At 38.0% G+C, this 19624-nt stretch overlaps 4 protein-coding genes across 6 annotated transcripts; 1 reads left to right on the top strand and 3 right to left on the bottom strand.

The window, feature by feature from the left end:
• Positions 1 to 262: 262 nt before the first annotated feature.
• LOC18097321 (serine/threonine/tyrosine-protein kinase HT1) lies at positions 263 to 6253 on the top strand. 3 transcript variants are annotated; one of them, XM_024598698.2, is made up of 4 exons: positions 263 to 1724; positions 2527 to 2982; positions 4258 to 4518; positions 5853 to 6253. In XM_024598698.2, the coding sequence occupies exons 1-3, from the start codon at positions 1308 to 1310 to the stop codon at positions 4504 to 4506; spliced, it is 1122 nt and encodes a 373-aa protein (XP_024454466.1). In that variant the 5' UTR covers positions 263 to 1307; the 3' UTR covers positions 4507 to 4518; positions 5853 to 6253. The 3 variants fall into 3 exon arrangements, with proteins under 3 accessions (XP_024454466.1, XP_052308252.1, XP_006383831.1); XM_052452292.1 differs by lacking the exon at positions 5853 to 6253 and adding an exon at positions 4711 to 4922; XM_006383769.3 differs by lacking the exon at positions 5853 to 6253 and having other exon boundaries at positions 272 to 1724; positions 4258 to 4922.
• A 1650-nt stretch (positions 6254 to 7903) lies between these two features.
• Positions 7904 to 9022, bottom strand: LOC18097320 (uncharacterized). Its single transcript, XM_006383768.3, has one exon. It carries the CDS (start codon positions 8803 to 8805, stop codon positions 8143 to 8145), a length of 663 nt encoding a protein of 220 aa, XP_006383830.1. The 5' UTR covers positions 8806 to 9022; the 3' UTR covers positions 7904 to 8142.
• Positions 9023 to 9559: 537 nt separating this feature from the next.
• Positions 9560 to 14230, bottom strand: LOC18097319 (acyl-protein thioesterase 1-like). Its single transcript, XM_024599496.1, has 5 exons — positions 14078 to 14230; positions 10714 to 10911; positions 10552 to 10612; positions 9997 to 10137; positions 9560 to 9738 (listed from the first exon to the last, which is right to left on the bottom strand). The coding sequence occupies exons 1-5, from the start codon at positions 14228 to 14230 to the stop codon at positions 9560 to 9562; spliced, it is 732 nt and encodes a 243-aa protein (XP_024455264.1).
• Positions 14231 to 16739: 2509 nt separating this feature from the next.
• Positions 16740 to 17808, bottom strand: LOC18097318 (mediator of RNA polymerase II transcription subunit 11). Its single transcript, XM_024599715.2, has 4 exons — positions 17635 to 17808; positions 17437 to 17553; positions 17136 to 17354; positions 16740 to 17066 (listed from the first exon to the last, which is right to left on the bottom strand). The coding sequence occupies exons 1-3, from the start codon at positions 17686 to 17688 to the stop codon at positions 17136 to 17138; spliced, it is 390 nt and encodes a 129-aa protein (XP_024455483.1). The 5' UTR covers positions 17689 to 17808; the 3' UTR covers positions 16740 to 17066.
• Positions 17809 to 19624: the final 1816 nt, after the last annotated feature.

Below are 19624 nucleotides of genomic sequence, written 5' to 3'. Positions count from 1 at the left end.
ATTGAATTCATTTTCCTATCATATCGACTGATCCATTTACAATTTATAGCTATCAAAATCCATAGTTAACTTAAATCCTAAGCCAAGAACAGTTTCAGACATCCATTACATCACCTGATCGTACTCATAAGAGACCATAACATACGAGTCTATCATCAATTATTTAACCTTCATGAGATGGTATCTGCGGTAGCAATTAATTTACAAAATACCTTCTTCTTTTTTAATTCAGCGTAAACCGCCCGGCAAAACACGCCGTTGAATGTTTGAAAACTGTTTGTCTCTGATAAAATCTTTGTGGCAAAGACCATATCCTCCGAAAGAAGAGAAAATAGTTAAGAACAGAAAGTGGTGTCAGATGGTGAATGATGCGCCACTTGTCCTATCAAGGGTTGCCCACCTGTAAATGCCACTTGTGTGTGGTACATAAATAGTAGTAATTTAAAGATGGAATCTATCCTAAAGTCCGAGTTTTTCAATATCCTAACATGGGGATGCAAGGATTTGCTTGAAGAAGTGGAGTAATGATGTTTTTCAATCAGGATCATCTGATCTCATATGATGATCGAAACCCAATCTCTGCAACTGTGGCCACTTAGCATTAATGATGATAAAAAGGAAACAAGCAAGGAAGACGCAGCAGAAACAGAGGAGTTGGATTCTGTCCAGAAAAAAGCCCCCCCCCCCCCTCTCTCTCTCTCTGCTTCTATAGCTATCTCAAGAAACTAAAAGGCCTTTTCCTTTACTTTTGAACGGAGCAGTCACGAGACCCCCCTGAAATATTTGCTTTGAATTCATCAATCTTTCCACTGCCAAACGACCTAATCTCTTGACCCTGCCGTGAAAACCTCTCTTCTCTCTCTCTTTTTTTCCTTTTTTGCAACAATAACACCCCTGCATTTTCATGAATTTTATCTTTTCTTTACTTTCCAATTCTTCATGTCATGAAACTCCATTGCCTTTGCTTGTTTGTTTTTCGGTAGTTATATTCTCTATTTTCATCATGGAAAGTCGTCATTTGACTGGTTTTTTCATGTACTAAAAAACCTGATGAATGGGTGCATGACTGTTTCTTGTACTGTTTTTGATCAATTCATGAAAACCCATTTTTCTTTTTCAATTTTCTACAGAACCCATGTTTTTGAATCAGTTCATGCACTTTCTAAAATCAATTCACACTTTCAGGAGGAAAGCTCCTTTTGATTGTTTGTTTTGACACACTTTTTTTTTTGCGTCTTTCAAAAAAAAAAAAAAAAAAACACCCTATCTTTGGCGCTAATATCAAACACAACAAGTGAGGTTCTTCAATGGCGAGTTCATGTTTCCATGCATTTCGACTTCGAAGATCGAAGAGCAAACCATTAAAAATCTCTTCCTCGTCAAAATACCATTCGAATTCTGAAATGGAGAACTTGGAGAGGAAGAGATTTGACAGTTTGGAGTCATGGTCAATGATTTTGGAATCTGAGAATGTAGAGACTTGGGAGGCACCAAAGGAGGACCAAGAGGAATGGACTGCTGACCTTTCGCAGTTATTTATAGGCAACAAGTTTGCCTCTGGAGCTCATAGTAGGATTTATCGTGGAATTTACAAGCAGCGAGCGGTTGCTGTCAAAATGGTGAGAATTCCAACCCAAAAGGAGGAGACTAGAGCTTTCCTTGAACAGCAGTTCAAATGTGAAGTTGCTCTGCTTTCGCGTCTCTTTCATCCCAATATAGTGCAGGTATGTGTGGTATTGCATTCCAATTTAATTAAAAGCGAAAGAATTTCTTTTTTAATTATTAATGGCTTAGTTGATGTGATTAGCATGCTAATAAATAATTAAACGTAATAATTGAATCCTGCAGCATTTCCTTGTTCTCTAAACTATGAAATAGCTACTTGTTCTTAAATTGATGGAACTGTTTCTTGCGTCTAACATGCTTGGTTTTGTGCTCCAATGTGAAAACTTTGTTAAGATTGTTTTGCATTCTTTTCAATTAGATATTAGTTTTTTTTCATGTATGTATTATTTGATAAATGTAATCAGTGGTTCCTGGCACTGGCTAGATACTTCTTCTTTTTTTGCTGTACAAGTGCTTGTTCTTAATTTTATAAAACAATTTTGTCTAACATGCTTAATTTTGTAATTTGATTTTGAGCAGGAAATCTTTTCCAATGTGAAAGCTTTGTTAATTTACTGTACTTTCTTTCTCATCCTTTGTTGTCTTCAAGCTTTGGAAGATGTCATACTGGGTGACCTGATTTTTGGAAACAGCCTCAAATTTCCGCGGGACTGGCTTGATAAAAACCTCATATTTCTTATCCGTGTCTGTTCTTCGTACCTCAACCTGAAGCTTTACTGATTTTGTGATCTCTCATGCTACTGATGCTTTAGAACAAAGTATAGCAGTGATCTTGATTTATTCAATTGCCATTAGGTGGAGGAAGCATGTTCCATTAATAACTGATCTCATTGTCACTTTGTGATAGCTTATCAAAATTGGAACGTTTTATAGCAAGATGGCTAACTGCCTTCTTTACAGTTCATTGCAGCTTGTAAAAAGCCACCCGTGTACTGTATCATCACAGAGTACATGTCACAAGGAACTCTGAGGATGTATCTCAACAAGAAAGAGCCATACTCACTTTCGACAGAAACAATTCTGAGATTGGCTCTTGATATATCACGAGGAATGGAGTATCTTCATTCACAGGGAGTCATCCACAGAGACCTGAAATCAAATAATTTGCTTCTAAATGATGAAATGCGGGTTAAGGTTGCTGATTTTGGTACATCATGTCTAGAAACACAGTGCCAAGAAACCAAAGGGAACAAGGGAACCTACCGCTGGATGGCACCAGAGATGATCAAGGAGAAACATTGTACTCGGAAAGTTGATGTGTATAGTTTTGGGATTGTGTTGTGGGAACTAACTACAGCTTTGCTTCCCTTTCAAGGAATGACCCCTGTGCAAGCTGCATTTGCTGTAGCAGAGAAGGTATGCAAATTTTTTCTGTTCACATCAACAAGCATTTGCTAATTACAAGCTTTCATTGAAAAAGATTTTCCTGCATGCTTTTCTTGTTTCTTAAAGTTTGATGTTTCCATAATGAAAAATAAATACTGAACTTGAAGCAGTGGGAGCGTCCCATCTTAATCGTAGAGATCTATAATCTCAGAGAAAAATCATCTAAAATGGTAAGATTGTCTCTTCTTGCATGAAAAAAATTGGCTGGAGAAGGAAAGAGATTTTATCTGTTCTTGTAGTTTAGCTATGCTTTTGATCATCTGCTAATTTCAAAATATATATCTTATTTAGGAACACATCCCTTTTGCACTCATTTTTGCTATTAAGATGATATCTGAAATTATTTGTGAAATCACTCATTGGTGACCATTGGATAACCAATACCAGTAATAATGAATGGAGGGCTTCATTTGATTTCGTATTTGTCTTTGAAGAATAACATTGGACGGTGTTGTTTTCTAGTCCTAACAGTGAAAGTTCTGAGAGCTTAGAAGTGGTGAGAAATAACAGTTCCAGATGTAGCTATAAACAAATCACTGCAAAATGCTGGCCTTTATATGGCTATCCCTTTGATAACTACTGCGGCAGTACTTGCTTAGATTAGTGCAATTTGAAATACAAGTTTCGAAGAGTGTGTGTCACACAATGTTGATTTTCCGCTCTAGTGATCTCTATCCTTGAGGCTTGTAAACAGAATCATCTTCTTTCTTTATCTGAAACATTTTCTCCTCGGGAAGAATAGATTAATTCTGTTCTCCCCGTGATACTGTAAAAAGATTTGGGCTTCTGACTACTTGTTGGCACTACTGTTTTCAAAATTGAATGTTTTTCATCTGCCATGCGCTGTGACCTTGACAGTTAATGCTCTGTTAAATTTGTTTCAATGAAGAATCTAAATTGCAGACAAATACCATTGGTGTTTGGGGCAAGACTATGAGGTTACTGGTTAGAACTTGTACCGCTCTGTAGTACTCTGAAAGAACATTTGATCTGTGCATTCAAGAATAGGATTTGTTGGCATCAATTGAACCATGTTGAAGGCTGATAAAAACCGAACCTCATGGTTGGTCATGTTAGGGGCTATAACCATAAGAACATGACCTGATGGTCATTTGAAATATGAAGGACCTCTGCTAGGTGTAACATCCCAGAACAGCTTTTTCCCTGAAATGTAATTAATCAGAACTTGGGATAACAGGACAGCTTCACACCAGCTTTATTTAAACTAGTTTTTTTCTTTGGCAGAACGAGCGGCCTCCACTGCCTGCTAGTTGCCAGCCTGCACTTGCACACTTGATAAAGCGCTGCTGGGCAGCCAACCCATCCAAGCGACCAGATTTCAGTTACATTGTTTCTGCTTTGGAGAAGTACGATGAATGTGTCAAAGAGGGCCTTCCTCTTACTTCACACTCGGGACTTGTCAACCGGAATGTCATTCTGGAACGCTTGAAAGGCTGTGTATCCATGAGCTCATCTGTAACTGTACATGCTTAACTCCAATTCAAGGTATTGCCATCTCTCTAGTCCTTTATAGCCATTCACTTGCACACGATGTTCTTCCAGTCATCTGAGGTTATGGTCTGGTGGAGGCATATCAATCAATAAGGTTTTTTCAATGGGTCCCAGTTTCCTACTTTGGATTGACCAAAGAAGGTTGTTTCACTTCCTAAGAACTATAATGAACGCCAAATTCTATAGGGAAGAGAGTACTGGATATGGATGCTGCTGTGATGCTATAAGTTCGATAACGTGGTGTATCTATTTTGTACCGGTATGCTATGGACCATCCTTGGAAGCTTAAAAAAATAAACTTTATGTTTAGATCCTTCAATCATAGGCCTGGCATTAATGTATAAATAACAATGTTGTTTTCAATATTTATTAAGCTCATACATCATTGTTTTCTTTTACATCGGGGGGTCGATCTTGTGAATAAATAATTCTGCAGTTTGTATCCCGGATTTGAAGGCTTGCTTCCCATCTAGCAGGTGAAATGTTAGGCAGGCTGGAACTATGATAGCTAGCAATCCAGTTATAGGAAACTCCACCTAATACCACCATTTTTCAACCGTAATAATTGATCATCATTTTCTATACAAATAGTAAAGTTAGGTTTAGCCCTAAATCATGATAGAAAATCGATTATGTCCAAGTAGCATCCATTAAAAATAAAAATAGTTGATACCTATAGCATTTTTGTTGCTTCTTCTTCTTTCTTTCTTTTTTGTTTTTTCTCCATGATTTTCTCATCAGTAGTCCTAGGGTAACATCATCCAAGCAGTTGTTAGTTGTTTCCCATGCGTTCTAAATAATTTCATATCCTCTAGTTTAGATTCTTTCTTTACATTACATAGTGTCGTTGCTTTTGATGACCATGTTATGTCTCCATATTGGTCTTCTTCATAACTGTTTATTTTTTTGCTTCACTAAAGTAGTTGGGAGTTGATTTATGACCGAGAAGAGAAATAAATTAAAATCCACACAAAAAAGAAGGTGGTCTATGCAATAATGGGTTATGGTGTAAATATGCTTTTGTGTCGATTAAAGAGCCTTTTTGGCTGCTTGGTCACATGCCATTGAGAAAAGCAGGACGATATGACACTTGCAGTAGGAGCATGGGCATCATGAGTTACCCTTTTCAGAGAAGATTACAATATTTAGTTCTTCAACCTCAAATCCTAAGCATGCATGAATTTCTCAACTTTTGACTGTGATGAGACCAGAAGTTGGCTTATCCAACGAAGGAAATTGATGGAGATGCAAGCTGCTTGATCTATGAACTGTAGTAAATTATGAAGGGCTTTTTGTATGGAATGTGACCACTCTTTGTTCCTTTGAAGATAAGGCCAGAAAACCAAGTCAAAACCAGGCAGGTTAACTTATCTCAAGGTGGGTCACACACAAAAATGGGAGCAAAGATCAGCTGCGATGTAATTAGCTGCTGATAAAGGAGGTAAGGTAAATGTGGATGAGCTTCTTGTTGCTTTGTGGCCGTCGACTCTCACCGAAGTATTGACTGGACTGATTCCTACCCACAGAGAGAGTCAATGTGTAACATCGTGTCATAGATGGATAGATACTGCCTTGAGTATCATCGGGTCTTGTTTTACCATTTCCAAAATCAATTCAAACTTTTGATTCCAATTAACAAACACGCTTCAAAAATGACTGAGAGCCACTTGCTATGACGACTTCATGTATAATTTAATTATAAGAAAATGTTTTGAATACTTTCTGTTTTTTTTTAAGAGTATATTTGCTGGGAAAAAAATATCAAATTAATATATTTTTTAGTTTTTATAATTTTAATATACTGAAATTAAAAATAAAAAGATCTGAAAAGCAGTGCGCCGTAGTAATTTAGTATAATTAAAGGTATGGGTTGTGTACATGTCCAGGGGAAGAGATTAGGGGCAAACACAGTGGAGGCAGAGATTCGCATTCCAGTTATAAAACTCATTGACTCGATTAGCATCAGCGTATTAAAAATAATTAAAGAAATTAAATTGAAATTACTCTAAAAACAATTTTATACGGAGAAAACAAACAGAGCTGCGGGTGCGAATATCATCAGCTAAAAAGAGACCTTTTTGACGCCATGACACAAGCCATGATGAGCTTCAGTGGGAAATGACAATTGGAATTGACTCTTGACCAGGTCCCTCACACCATGAAATCAAGATACATTTCTCTCTTCATTACAACCCAATCATTCATGTTTTCGGTTGTTAGGTGTTGCTGGTCTATCAAGAGATGCCTGCCCCCCCCCACCAAAGCTAAAATTAATATCAAGCGTGGTGTGGAATATATATATATATACTGAAATCCTGATGCAAACTGAGATCTTGGATTCATGGTGGAAAAAAGGATGGTTAGGTGTGCTATCCGATATCCTTTTGATTTCTCCTTTACTGAGAAAAATATACGAAATGACTTGTCAAGTAGTGGAAGGGAGGGAGCATGTCAAGCCATGGCATGCACCTAACTTGTGTTCTTTATTTTACAGATCCAGTCATCACTGCATACGAAAGGACACCATCTTAGATGGTGATTGGTGCTTCGCAACGAAGTATTGCTAGGGGTTCCAATCGGGGAGGCACCCGCTGCTAAATGCCAGTTAATTACCAGCATCAACATGCATGCATGTGGTGTAAAACTACATACCAAACCCATTAATTTCTTGGGCTCTAGGCCTGGTTCACAAGGTCCGAGGGTAGAAATTAAGAAGAAGAAGAAGGGAATGCCACTAGAGGCCATAGGGAACACCGAAAAGAGGTTTGGACGGGAGTGGTGACACGAATGGTGGATTAGGGTGGCCTGACCTCTTTTCTTCTTGTTTTTTTTTTTAAGAAAAAGAGATCCATCCATTCAAGGCAATAACCATTAATTACAGACCATGCATTTCCCTTTGCTTTAATCGAAGATTTCTTTTGGCATGCTTTTGCCGACCTCGATTACGACGATGACACCTACTTATTCCATTCCGTTCCCCCCAGCAAGCAAACATCACCACTCACACCGCCTAGCTAGCAGCTACCTATAAAGCTCTCTTCATTGATTGAAGGCTTTTATTAATCACTCACGGAATCACACTTGCCCTACCATCTCTGCCATCAGCACACAATTTACAAACTTGGAAACCATTTGCCAAGGCATGCCTCTCCAGGTTAAATTTCATGGATTTGCATGCCGTTTTTGGGTGAAAACTCTCTAAATGTAATGGCAAAAAAGGAAGAGGGTTGATTCTCGAATCGTTTTCCTCTTAAATCAAATTCTTGAATGTTGAATGGAGCAGTGAACTCCAAGATTAATATTAAGCATTAATTAACAAAAACTACTAATACCAATGAGAACCACCACCTAACTTGATCAAGTAAATCAGAAGGCTAGCTAGATAAAGATGTAGTATGTGAATTCGCTAGAAAAAAAAACCATCAAAATTGTTGATGGTTCAAAACTAAGCCACCATATTTGTACACTATAAATTAGAAAAAAGATGGGAAATTAAAACAACAAGAAGAAGAACCTTCCCTTTATGATCTTACATTGAAATGCCAGAAAAGTAGCCTGCAGGTTCTACGACAAATCAAATCCACCAGGCCTTTTCCATTTTTGTTTCGATCTAATTCACTAACCCAAAACACCCCAAATCCTCTCCCCGATGAAGCTCACCAGCCTCCTGACAGACCCCTTCTCTGTCCCTTCCTCACCACCACCACCAACTCCTTCACTCCCACCACTACCACTGCTATTTCCATCCACTAGTGAATCAGACTCATCCAGCTGCTTGTCCTTCATTCGCAACTCTGGCCTCTTGATCAACTCACCAGAACCTCGACTGTTTCCCTTCCTTTTCCTGTCTTTCCTGTTCTTGTTGCCGCTTGTAGCACTACTCTTACCTTGTTTCAATAACCAATCCTCAAAAGCATCAATAATCTCATGAATGAGCTGCCGGTTAGGAGACGAGTCCCATCTAATCCAATAACTCATGTAGCACCTAAAACAATCACAGTTGAACATAGGAGGGTGGTCATGACTGCTGCTGCTGCTGCTGCTCTTGGTGTAAGAAGTTGTCTTTTGGTTACAACTACTCTTGCGGCTATTAATATTGGACCAGTTGCTGTAGAAGATATTGTTATTGCCAGAGCAGGAGATAAGATAGGCCAAGACCTCTCTGTCCTCTGGGGAGAGAGCAGCTGTGAGGGCAAGGATGGTGACCGGAAGAAAGGACAGGTGGTCTGATATTACTGGCGTTGATGGATGCACCTTGCCTTTACGGTATAGCTTCTTCATAGCTGATACGCTGGATAGAATGGATGCTGTGGGAGGAGAGGAGAGCAGAGAAGGGAGGGGGGTTATCTAGCAGAGGCAAAGACTGGAAGTTAAAAGACCTTGAAAAGATGAAGGGGAGAGGTTATTATAAAACACCCTCACACACTATGATAGCATAGGGGTTGGTGACATAGTTTTGGAGGGACATGAGGAGTACAAGTTAGTGTGTGGGCAGTGCTATATATTTGTCAGATGAAGGAGAGAGGTACTCCTGTCTTCGGTACTCCGAGTTTTGAGTGAATCATAAGACAGAAAGTAAGCAGCAAGTACTGATGTGATGGGACCTTGCCTTTGGTTCCTGTCTACTCACTTCAATGTCCCTCTTTACACGCCACTTTTCAATTAATTAGAGTTGGTGGCCTTGATGGTCAGATTAGGGCTAATTTTTCTTTTTTAAAAAAACAAAAAACTAAAAATTAACTCAAATTCTAAGTAAGTCACGTGACTTGCTCACCTGTTGTCACTTATTATACGTACCAACAAATAATTTTCACCCTTCTTCTGCGTGTACCATTCGCGTCCACAACAGAAAAATCTGAGCCTACTAGCCGTGACGTGTGTATCACTTTGAATTATGCTAGTTTGGAAATAATTTTTACACGTATGCAAGTTTGGAAAAAAAAAAAAAAAAAAAAACTCCTATCTTACCTTTACCTTATCTGGGCTTAACCTTTTTGGACGGTTTGACCATGTTCGAATTATTTTTAATTTTTTTTTATGGTTTATTAAGTGATAACAAGCTTCCATGAAATTTGTTGACAGCCGAGTCTTGGATTGGTGAGTCCTTCGCGTTTTGCACTTCCATAGTCTTCACTTCAGGCATAACAGTTTGACCGCAAGCTCTAATTGGGGCCAGCTTATCAATTCCCTCCTGCCTTCCATGCAAGTCCATCCCTGAGCAGGATTGTTTTACTACAGTTCAGTTCAACAATTGGAGCATGATTCAATTCAAGCCACTAACTTGCGTTCCCCTTTTATTTTATGACCCCGTCAACCCACAAAAGTCGACGGAAGAAAAGTTCAAAGAAATACAGCATCCACCATCAGTATATGAAAATGCTCAGAATGTTTCAGCAGTTGACTGCTTCAAACTGGAATCATTTTGCCACAACATGCATCATATCTGAAGATTTGTCCCCCCCCCCCCCATACATGTGACAGGCTCTCCTAAAGGTCCTAGACCTATGACAGTAAACGAATGCAAGTCCAACAGTACCCAAAGTTCTATGAAGAACTTGGCAGACGAGTCTTGATCCACGATTCCAGGTATTTTAACTCCTCGTTGCTTATTGACTGACCAAGACCAGGATAAACCAGTACAATTTCGGATAACAAAGGTTTTCATGCATTGAATGATTACAAACAGAAAAATTTGAGAGATCAAGATATATCACCTTAAACTCGCAGCTTATACCAGCTTGTTCAAGGAAACGAGGCCTTGTTTGTCCAGCTTCAAACAAAACTGTTCGATCAGCCATTCATGCAACCACGGAATCGGTGTCTGCACGCAGTTGAAAGCTGGATTAATCTTATGCCAAGAAGTGATATTCCTAATTACAAGTCAATTGGAGAGCGATACACGTTGTAACTAAGATCAAGGTAGCTAGCAATACGATGACAGAAATATGATATTCCTATCACAGAAATATGATGACAGCAGTGGAAACCATATTAGAATAGAATTCTGGGGAATCAACATGTTCCAACTCTGAGATTGGATAGCACTTGTGTTTATTGCTGGAAGTACCCTCTTTGCATCTGGTGAAATCTGTTCCATTATAGAAAAATTAAAGGGAACCCATCCACTGAAGACTTCGCCACCTCCTAAAGTTTTTGGGTACAGCAAAACACTAGTCAAGGTCAAGGCACCTGTAAGACGTTAGAATCTGAAAGTCCCCCCAAAAAACCAAGATCATTTTTCAAAGTGGTGTCGGTAAAGAGACCTCCTTGGCTAAATCCACACACAAATACATTCTCAGGATTTGTCCCAGCAGCTATTTCCTTGTCTATTATTGCATGCACATTCCGAACAGCTTTCAACGAACGGCTTTCATCTTTTGGAGAATCCTGAAGGATGTTGAAAAAACAAACTTAACTACAACACACAAAATCCGCAACTTATCTGTTATGGCATCAAAAGCAACCAGCATTTTCATCTTGGATATTTGAGGAAAGTACTGTAAGGATCATCTCAAGATTTGAGTAAAAGAAAATGGATAAATAAACTAAATGTGTTTCTTTATCACGCAACATCGCATAAGGCTTGCATAACTTATTCCATACATGGGTACTCTCTGTGAGTGTATCATCCCAACACAGAATTTAGTATTTTAAAACAGAAACAAACAAAGAAACAAAAGATATTATAGGCATTAATATAGGGGCAATAATTCAATCAAGCTGCAGCTACAATATCAAAAGATCATAGGTCAATTCTTTCAGTATCAGAAGATTAAGATAATTTGGCCTGCGAACAATCAAAAGTTGATGCAGAAACACCATGCAGCAACAATATACAAGCTTATCACAGAAATTGCTATACAAAGAGTTTCCAGCTTATTTAGGAAAAGATGGAGAGTTGGCTGGTGATACCTAAGAAGAAGAACAATAGGCGGAAGACACATTTGCCTTCACTACTAGCAAATTTGCAGAAATCAAGGAAAAGAAATATCCAACCACAAGAATTAACAATAAATCCATTGTGAACACCATTTATTTCCAGCAAAAAAACAAAGTGTTTTCCAATGCAATGGTTAAATGTTATAAGATAAGACAGAAGAATTGGGATCAAGAGGTCTGGAATGTAGTCAGGAGAGACCAATCTGAAAAGATGTAGAAAATTTTCTTGCAGCTGTCACAGATATCTCATGGATGTCAAACCATGATGGCATTTTAGCGCCATCTACAAGGACAAGCCACAGACTACTTCGTAGAGAAATGGGTTGCATGAAGCAAGAAATTTGAAAGTATCTCACTGTTAAAATGAACAACTTGTAAGGTTGCATACACAATGAGCTCATCTATGGGTATACATGAATAAAAATTAAAAATTTTGAAAAGAAGGGGGCAAGGGTACATTAAGCAACCAAAAGAAGGAAATTAGGAAGATTAATATGATCTGAAACTCTATAATCAATAAACCACAAAGATGGGCACTATGTTAAAACCTGTTTCACCCAAAAAACAAAAGGGGATTATAAATTGGAGATAAAAGTGACCAAAAACAATGAAGGTGGAGGTAAATCGAATACATCAATATTTCAAGAGCGGTAATCCACCTGATTGTTCTGAAAAATCATAAAGCAGAAAAATAAAGTAACAAAAACAGAGCAACAAAAAAGAAAGACACACAGAAAGCACCACACGATATGATTTTCTTGAACCATTAATGAATTGTGCCACCGAATTAATTTGATTCTGGGAAATCACAGCAATGTATCTGATCCAATGTCCTATGTAATCTTCACAGTACCTAAAAGGAAAGAAGGTTCCCCGGTGACATCTTTTTCCACTAACTCTTCTTGTTAGGTTCAATTTGTGCTCTCCATTTGTAGATTAAAACAACAACCTACAAGTAAATTGATAAAAGACATGGCATTTCCAGACTTTTCACTTCTCGTCCTTGTCAAATCCCCACCAAATTCCAACATTCTAATGAATCAGTATCGACAACGATAAATATTGTATATCACGCCATTCATCTGATGACATTCCTAATTGATAAGCGATTGGTAACAAACAGAATTAAACCATTGGTAATGAAACAGCAACAACACCAATTGGGAGTTATCCCCTCGAGGAAGAAAAGGCAGCTGTTAGAGGCCCGGGTTCGAATCTAAGAGAAATTCTAGAGAATGTGTGCTGCCCAGAGATTTTCTTTCCTTTCTCCTCCATAACCAGCCTAACCATTTTGAACAAACATGCAACAGCTATTTCAAACAATTTTGCACACACATAGAGTTCAGCAAATTTTCTCATATAAAGCCCTATGAAAATATTATTCAAAACCACATAAAGAGGGAACCACGAAAAAGCAAATCAATTCCTTAGAATGCAAAAAACCCCAAACCCACAACAATGATCGAGTTGTCTAACTAGAAAATCCATTCAGATCACCAGTCAGAGATTAGCTGAATTGAGCAAGCCCTGACCTCAATTATCCCAAACTAAATGAAATAGTTACTCTTTAACTAAATCACCGAAATTACTAAGATTGTAAGAAAAACAACAAACAGTCACATAATTATACAAGGGATGTAAGCATAAGAGGAACTAAACCAAATAACCAATACCCAAAAGTGATAAGCCATATAATTGGCATGACCAATCACAAAACGGATGGATTGTGACAAAACAGTGTAAAGAATAAAAAGGGAAGGACCAGCATAAAGTACCACATGATGTGATATTCTTAAACTCTTAGTGAATTGTGCCATTAAATTGGTTTGTTTCAGGTGACTCGCTGCATTCTATCTGCTGATTCAATGTGCAGTCCAATCTCAAATTCCAAAAGCAATGAATCTTGTGCATTACTGAAAACTCAGAGCACTAAAATAGGCTTCTCATGATTTCCTTTCACACTAATTCTTTTTGTTAGCTTCACCTTATGCTTTCTCTTCCCTGCCACCAAAATAACAGCTCATAAATTGACTAAAAGACATCAAATTTCCAACCTTTCTATCTTCCACTCCCTGTGAATCCTCAACCAATATTAAAAAATGCTAGCATACTCTACCTCACAAGTTCACAGAATCAATCTAAGTTAATTCTCAAGCAATTGACCACGATCCTCGGCCATTATCAGTCTAGAAAATACAAACGCTATCAGCTAATAGGGCCCTGTAAAAATATTTTCAACAGATTAGAGATCAATCAAAAAGAAAGAAAGAAAGAAATGATGTCACTCATAACAATGAAGGCCCAATAACTATAAAAGTTCACTCAATTCACCAATACCAGCAGAAACCCTCAAACTAGATTAAATCTGAACTCTACAATTAATAACAATAAAAACAAAAGCAGGTGTAGTTCAACTGGTCAGATTCTGGATTTATTTTTTTAGAGGTCATCAGTTCGAGTCTCACAAACCTCAGGGCTATTATAGACTTATATGATCGTTAATTTTCGAATCCATGAAATTAGTCAAATTGCAAAGAAGTTAGCCTGAATATCCATGTTAATTAAAAAAAAATACATGATGATAATGTATGTAAGAATATGGTGTGGGGGTTACATTGCAGGAGACAGGGGAAATGGGAGCAGAAGGGAAAGACCATTTGGTGGTACGAAATTCAGGACAAGTAAAGAGAGTCTTGATGAGTACATTGGCAGGGCCCGAGTCACCCAGTCCATGAAGCCATAGTACAAAGCTACGAGAAGCAACCATGGTTTGAGAAGAGGAAGAGGAAGAAGAAGAAGAAGAAGAAATATGGGTTTTTGGGCTGGAAAAAAACCTGTTATGAAGAATATAGCAGTGCTCAAGAGGAGGGTCAATGAAAAAATTGCTATTGGCCTTCTTGTTGTTGTCAGTGTCAGCAGAAGCTGGTGCATTGTTTTTGGTCTTCCATGGTGACCCAAACTTAACGGCTGCATCCGTTAAGCATTTTTCTCTCCAAATTTATTATTTTCCATAGTTATAAAAATCTGTATTTAAATTAAAAGTTTAGATGGTATGATTAATTAGTTTTTTATATAATAAAAATAACCATAAATGATTAAATTTTCTTTTCTATACCAAAACAAAAACACCCTCTATCACTTCGCTAAAAAAAAGCGTACATATTCAGAGGGACTTCACGTCGAGGGGGTGAAGATGTGTTTAGTTTAGTCCAAAAACCGTTACGGTTAGCATGCTATTTGGACCATGGTTGCATACGAAGAAGCGATAAGTAAGGTTATTAAAATCGCGATTCAATTCATAAAATCATACGATTTTACGAGTTAATATAGGTTTTACGTGCTAAATCGTTCATAAAACTCGAAAATCGTTAAAATCAGGTAAAATCATTAAAATCAGGAAATCGTGTAAAATCACGATTTCATAACCGATTGAACGAGTGTACCAGCATAAGATAAAAATACAATGTTGATGACAGGTGTCGACCGCCTATTGGGATTTACAGAGCAGAAGAGACAAATAGGGTGGTTTCTTTTGACCGTATAGGGAAATGAACTTAATTCTGATGATTTCTTTTAGCTTAGGAAAATGAACTCAACAACAAGGACAGAACCCGGGTTTCTAGTTTCAACATTTGAAGAAGAAATATCGATGCTAAAAATGTACTTTGCCAATCAGTGGGATTTGACAGACTTTTTAATATCAGGTAGTTGAAGTGGGATTATGGTGGCTACTGCCTTATTTATCAGTACATGTTCAGCAAAGTCAACTCCTTGCTGGATAATACTAGAGAGATGTATCCTTCTTCACTGGATTGAAGATTATGGGCAGTTGCAGCTAGAATCAATACAAGACAAAAAACTAAGAAATACAAAGGGTCTGCCATGAAATTAACTGAAGCAAAGAATGATTCTTGTAAAGGCAAAATAATTAAAATTGTTAATTTAATTCATTTTCATATCTATTTTAAAATTTTTTACGATTTTATAATTTTACGATCTGTTTTTATGATTCGAATTTATTTTATATTTTTCGTGCCGTGTTAAAATCACGATTTTAACAACCTAGCGAAAAGTGCTTAAAGCTTTTAGAGTAGAATACTCAGGTCTCATGATTGATGCCGTAGGAACTCACCGAGCTTGAAGAGGCAACCTGGCTGCAACCAAAGCTGAATGTACTTGCAACAAAGGTGTCTCCATTTTTTCTTTTTTCTCTGTTGTGTAATAGTTTGGGCTATTAGAACCCTTTCTGGACCGAGCAAGATCCTCACTGGGTCGATGTGCCATGGTCTTCTTGCTATACACTCACTCTGCCCCAACAATGAAACCAGTCCTATGGGTTCACTCTCACCAGTTTACAATTTATCAAGGCCCCTGAGATTTATTAACCATTAAGCCTTCTAATGAAGAGAAGTACCATTTCATTTTTTTGGTTGAGCGAGGCACCCAACTAGTGACTGCATGCATCCATCCATACAACAAAGGCCTCAAGCAATCGAGTCTGGCTTTCTACAAGATGGGCTGGATGACTAACCTTATCAAGACGGTTTCGCACCTACATACAAAAGGGCCTTCTGATATTTCAAAATGCCATGTGAGTTTTGATGGAACGCGTGCTCTGCTCCATGAAATGGGTGTTGACACGAAAAAAATGGGTACCAAAACGGGCTCACCTTGCTCCACTTGCTCCATGAAATGAATATGCAGATATAAGCAAGTTTCAGAGCTATTTTGCTGATAGAAACAAACATGTGACAGCGCAAACGTAGCTTATCTCTTGGATGGTTACAAAACTTGGCTCACCAAATACTAGCTTTCATTTTCTTAAATCCAAACACCAACAATCTCCGGCCCATGATTTGCAGCCGCTGCAATAAGGCCATAAAGCTATTTCTTGCAGAGCGATAACTGCAACCGAAATGGTTTCATCATATCCGCATTGTGATCCCCGATCTCATTTTCTTAGAACCCAAACACCAACAATCTCCAGCTAGCCCCATGATTTGCAAAAGGTTTTATCATGTGCATTGTTACCCCCCCGTGTCAGCTCAGAGCAGCCCCACACTTAACTGGAACTACATCTGAATGCAGGGGAGTCCTAAAGTCGTCAATTTGTAGTTACTACATAGAGTATTAGAGAATATTGAGAAAAGGATAGTTGAATGACAATCATCATTAGTTAATTTACACTCTTTAGCTATTTGTATAAACAAATGATTCTTATATTCAAATGGAAAACCAAAAGAACCGGGAAAGACAAGGTGAGCTTGCTTGAAAAATTTAGGCAACTCGAAAAATCAATATCAGAAATGGAATAGATAAATAGATGAGTACACGCCAATAATGTATGAAAAAAGCTCATTAGTCTATCGAGGAGCTAGCACATGTCTAAGATGAAAACTTACAATAAAGTGGATGGATAGATGAAGAAAATTTAAACAGGAGGTTTAGATAAGGTGGCAGTAACAAAAGAACAAGGGTGATTGTTTGACAACATTGAGACCCCACATGTGAAGTAGCTGATGATCAAGAAACAATCAGCATAGTCAAAGGCACTTGCTTACAGATATTGGAAAAACCAGAAAGTAGAATCTCCTCTCCAAGACCTGCAAAATAAAGATTGCATTGAGGGAAAGAAGCAAGTAAAGGTGAGAGCCCAGGGAGATAGAGAGTACCTAGAAATCCATGGGAGAGGAAGCAGAAGAAGCAGTAGAATCATGGGCATGGTGGTATTGAGGAGTGATAGTTTGGGTGATGAGATCCAATTGAGAAAGGATGTGTTCCAATTTGCTGAGACAGATTTCATTAGAGATTCTACAAGTGTAATCACTCTTCTCGAAGGGACGATACTCACAAGCACTTTTTATTTCATTCCTCAAAGTAAACTGAATATCCTGCTCGTTACAGCAATTAAATTATAATAACTGAAAGAAAATAAAATTTTTTAAAAAAAAAAAGAGGAAGAAGGGGTTAGACCTTGATCATTTGCATGAAGTCACGGCAATGATTGTTGATGAATTCTTTTCGAGGACCTGTTGGATTTGAAAGCTCATCCATTACTGCTCCTGCTACCTCCAAAACCCTAACCACTGTCTGTTGCCCCCATCCAAAACAAATAACTAATCTCTGCTAACCAAATTTCAAGTCGTCAAATCAATTAAACAAATAAATTACCTTTTCGACGTTTTGAAGGCGCTGCAGAGATGTGTTTTGCGTCTGGGAATCCATTGCTGTGTGCTCCCTTGCGATAGATAGTCCACTCCTCGCTTCTTTTCTGTCCTCCTTTCTCTCTCTCTTCCTCTAGTCTCTCTCTAGAAGGAGGGGCCCGCAGATTGATAAAATAGCCTGCTTTATTTGTATTTATAGGGAACTCATAAACGACGTCGGCTGAGGGTATTTTGTGAATGTTGTTTAATTGGTTGGGCCAAGGGAAGGAAAAGGAAAAGGAGGAAGCGCTGATGACTGCTATCTACTCTAGACGAGATGAAGTCGGCCGGCAGGTATGGGTTGGCCATTGAACAGGGAAGGCAAGCAATGCGGCAATATATTTCTTTCTTCGGTCCACCAAATAATTTGAAATATAGAACAGGATTCTGTGGGTTTTGATTTACAAAATGAATCCAGGAGGGATGGCATTGGATATTCATACTACCACAACAACTGAATTATGAATTGCGAATGAGCCTTCATTGGAAAATCTTGAATTCTATTCGTGATTATGATTGGATAGGAGGAATACGTACCTTTCTGTGAATCTATCAGTTGCTGGTTAATATAAAATGGGGAACCTCCAGAAATTAAATGGAAGATGTGGTATTTATTATTCAGTGAAATGCAATGGATTTTTTAACAAAGAAGAAACGTAGCAGAGGAGAATTCTGTTTTGGATTTTTAAGCTTGTTCTTATTGAAAATAACCTTGGTATTTATAGCCATTAAAATACTAAAAAGAAGGAAGAAGATACTCCTCCTATCAACTTGATTGGGTTTGATGAATAGTTCTCCATCAACATTGGAAAGATGAGAGATAAGTTGGGCAAGGCACCAGATTGCACCATTCAAGCTCCCCTCATCTCCTAGGAATAATACCACCACCATGCACATCACTTGTGTTTCGTAATTGAAAAATTGTGGCTCGTCTTGAATTTCCCACTTCCATTTCTATATCTTTTGTGATCAAATCTTGTGCTGTAAATCTTTCTATGGGAGCAACAAGCATGTGCCAAATCAGTAGAAAAATACAGGAAGCAGAGCTTGAATTCTTTAATTAATGAATCATTTTAGCTATTGCCATTAAAGATTTATAACCACTTCTACATCGCCAGGCATGATTACCTTTCTGAGGCAGAAGCTGCGGTTGCAAAGGAATAATATTACTTTGAATCTCCTGTAAGGAAGCCACTCTGCCTTCTCGCAAGGCTTTGGATGGTTTAGCTGTGATTTGGATACGGCAATTGGTAAGTGGAAGAAGATTTCGTTGTGCTTTTTAAAGCCATGATAACCACAAGTGCTATCTGTTGCTTATTTCCTTTTGAGTGAATAACTTGCAGTTCTTATTAGTTTGAGCAACTGTAAAATCTTACTTCGTAAACTGCTCTTCAATCGTTCAATTTTTGTTGTCCCTGGAGTCGCATAGGTTCAGTCAGCTATCATCGTCTATCTAACATGCCTTGCCAATAATAAAAACGGATTGAGATCATCTCCTGCTCCCTTCATGTTTTTTTAATTAAAATCGTTGAATTCAATACATACATGAAATTAAAAGGAGAAAAAAATTAATAGAAAAAACCTCTCAAGACTCAACTCTTTACCACCGAACTCTCACTCTTCCCCCCTAGTATCATTGGCTCATGCATTGATTCATCAATAACAAGAAAGAGATCTATAGAAGTGGAAATGTAATAAAGATCCACCAGTAGCTTTTCCTTAAATTTAGACCGCCTGTGCGCACATCAGTCCTGCCTGCATCAATCCAAGTTTTACCATGGTGGTTGGTCTAGAAACCAGAAACCACCAGGTTCATAGATCAATCCTAACATCACTTTCAAGTTTAGAAAAAGTAGTCATTAACATTATGTTTGGAACAGAAGATTCAATCAACTATCGTTTTACCTTTGGGCATACAAAACCACAAGTCTCAAATGACATTTCGAGAAAACCAGAAA

The sequence above is a fragment of the Populus trichocarpa genome, chromosome 4 (assembly GCF_000002775.5).
Source record: "Populus trichocarpa isolate Nisqually-1 chromosome 4, P.trichocarpa_v4.1, whole genome shotgun sequence".
Lineage (NCBI taxonomy): Eukaryota > Viridiplantae > Streptophyta > Magnoliopsida > Malpighiales > Salicaceae > Populus > Populus trichocarpa.
This window is presented reverse-complemented; position numbering and strand designations above follow the sequence as displayed.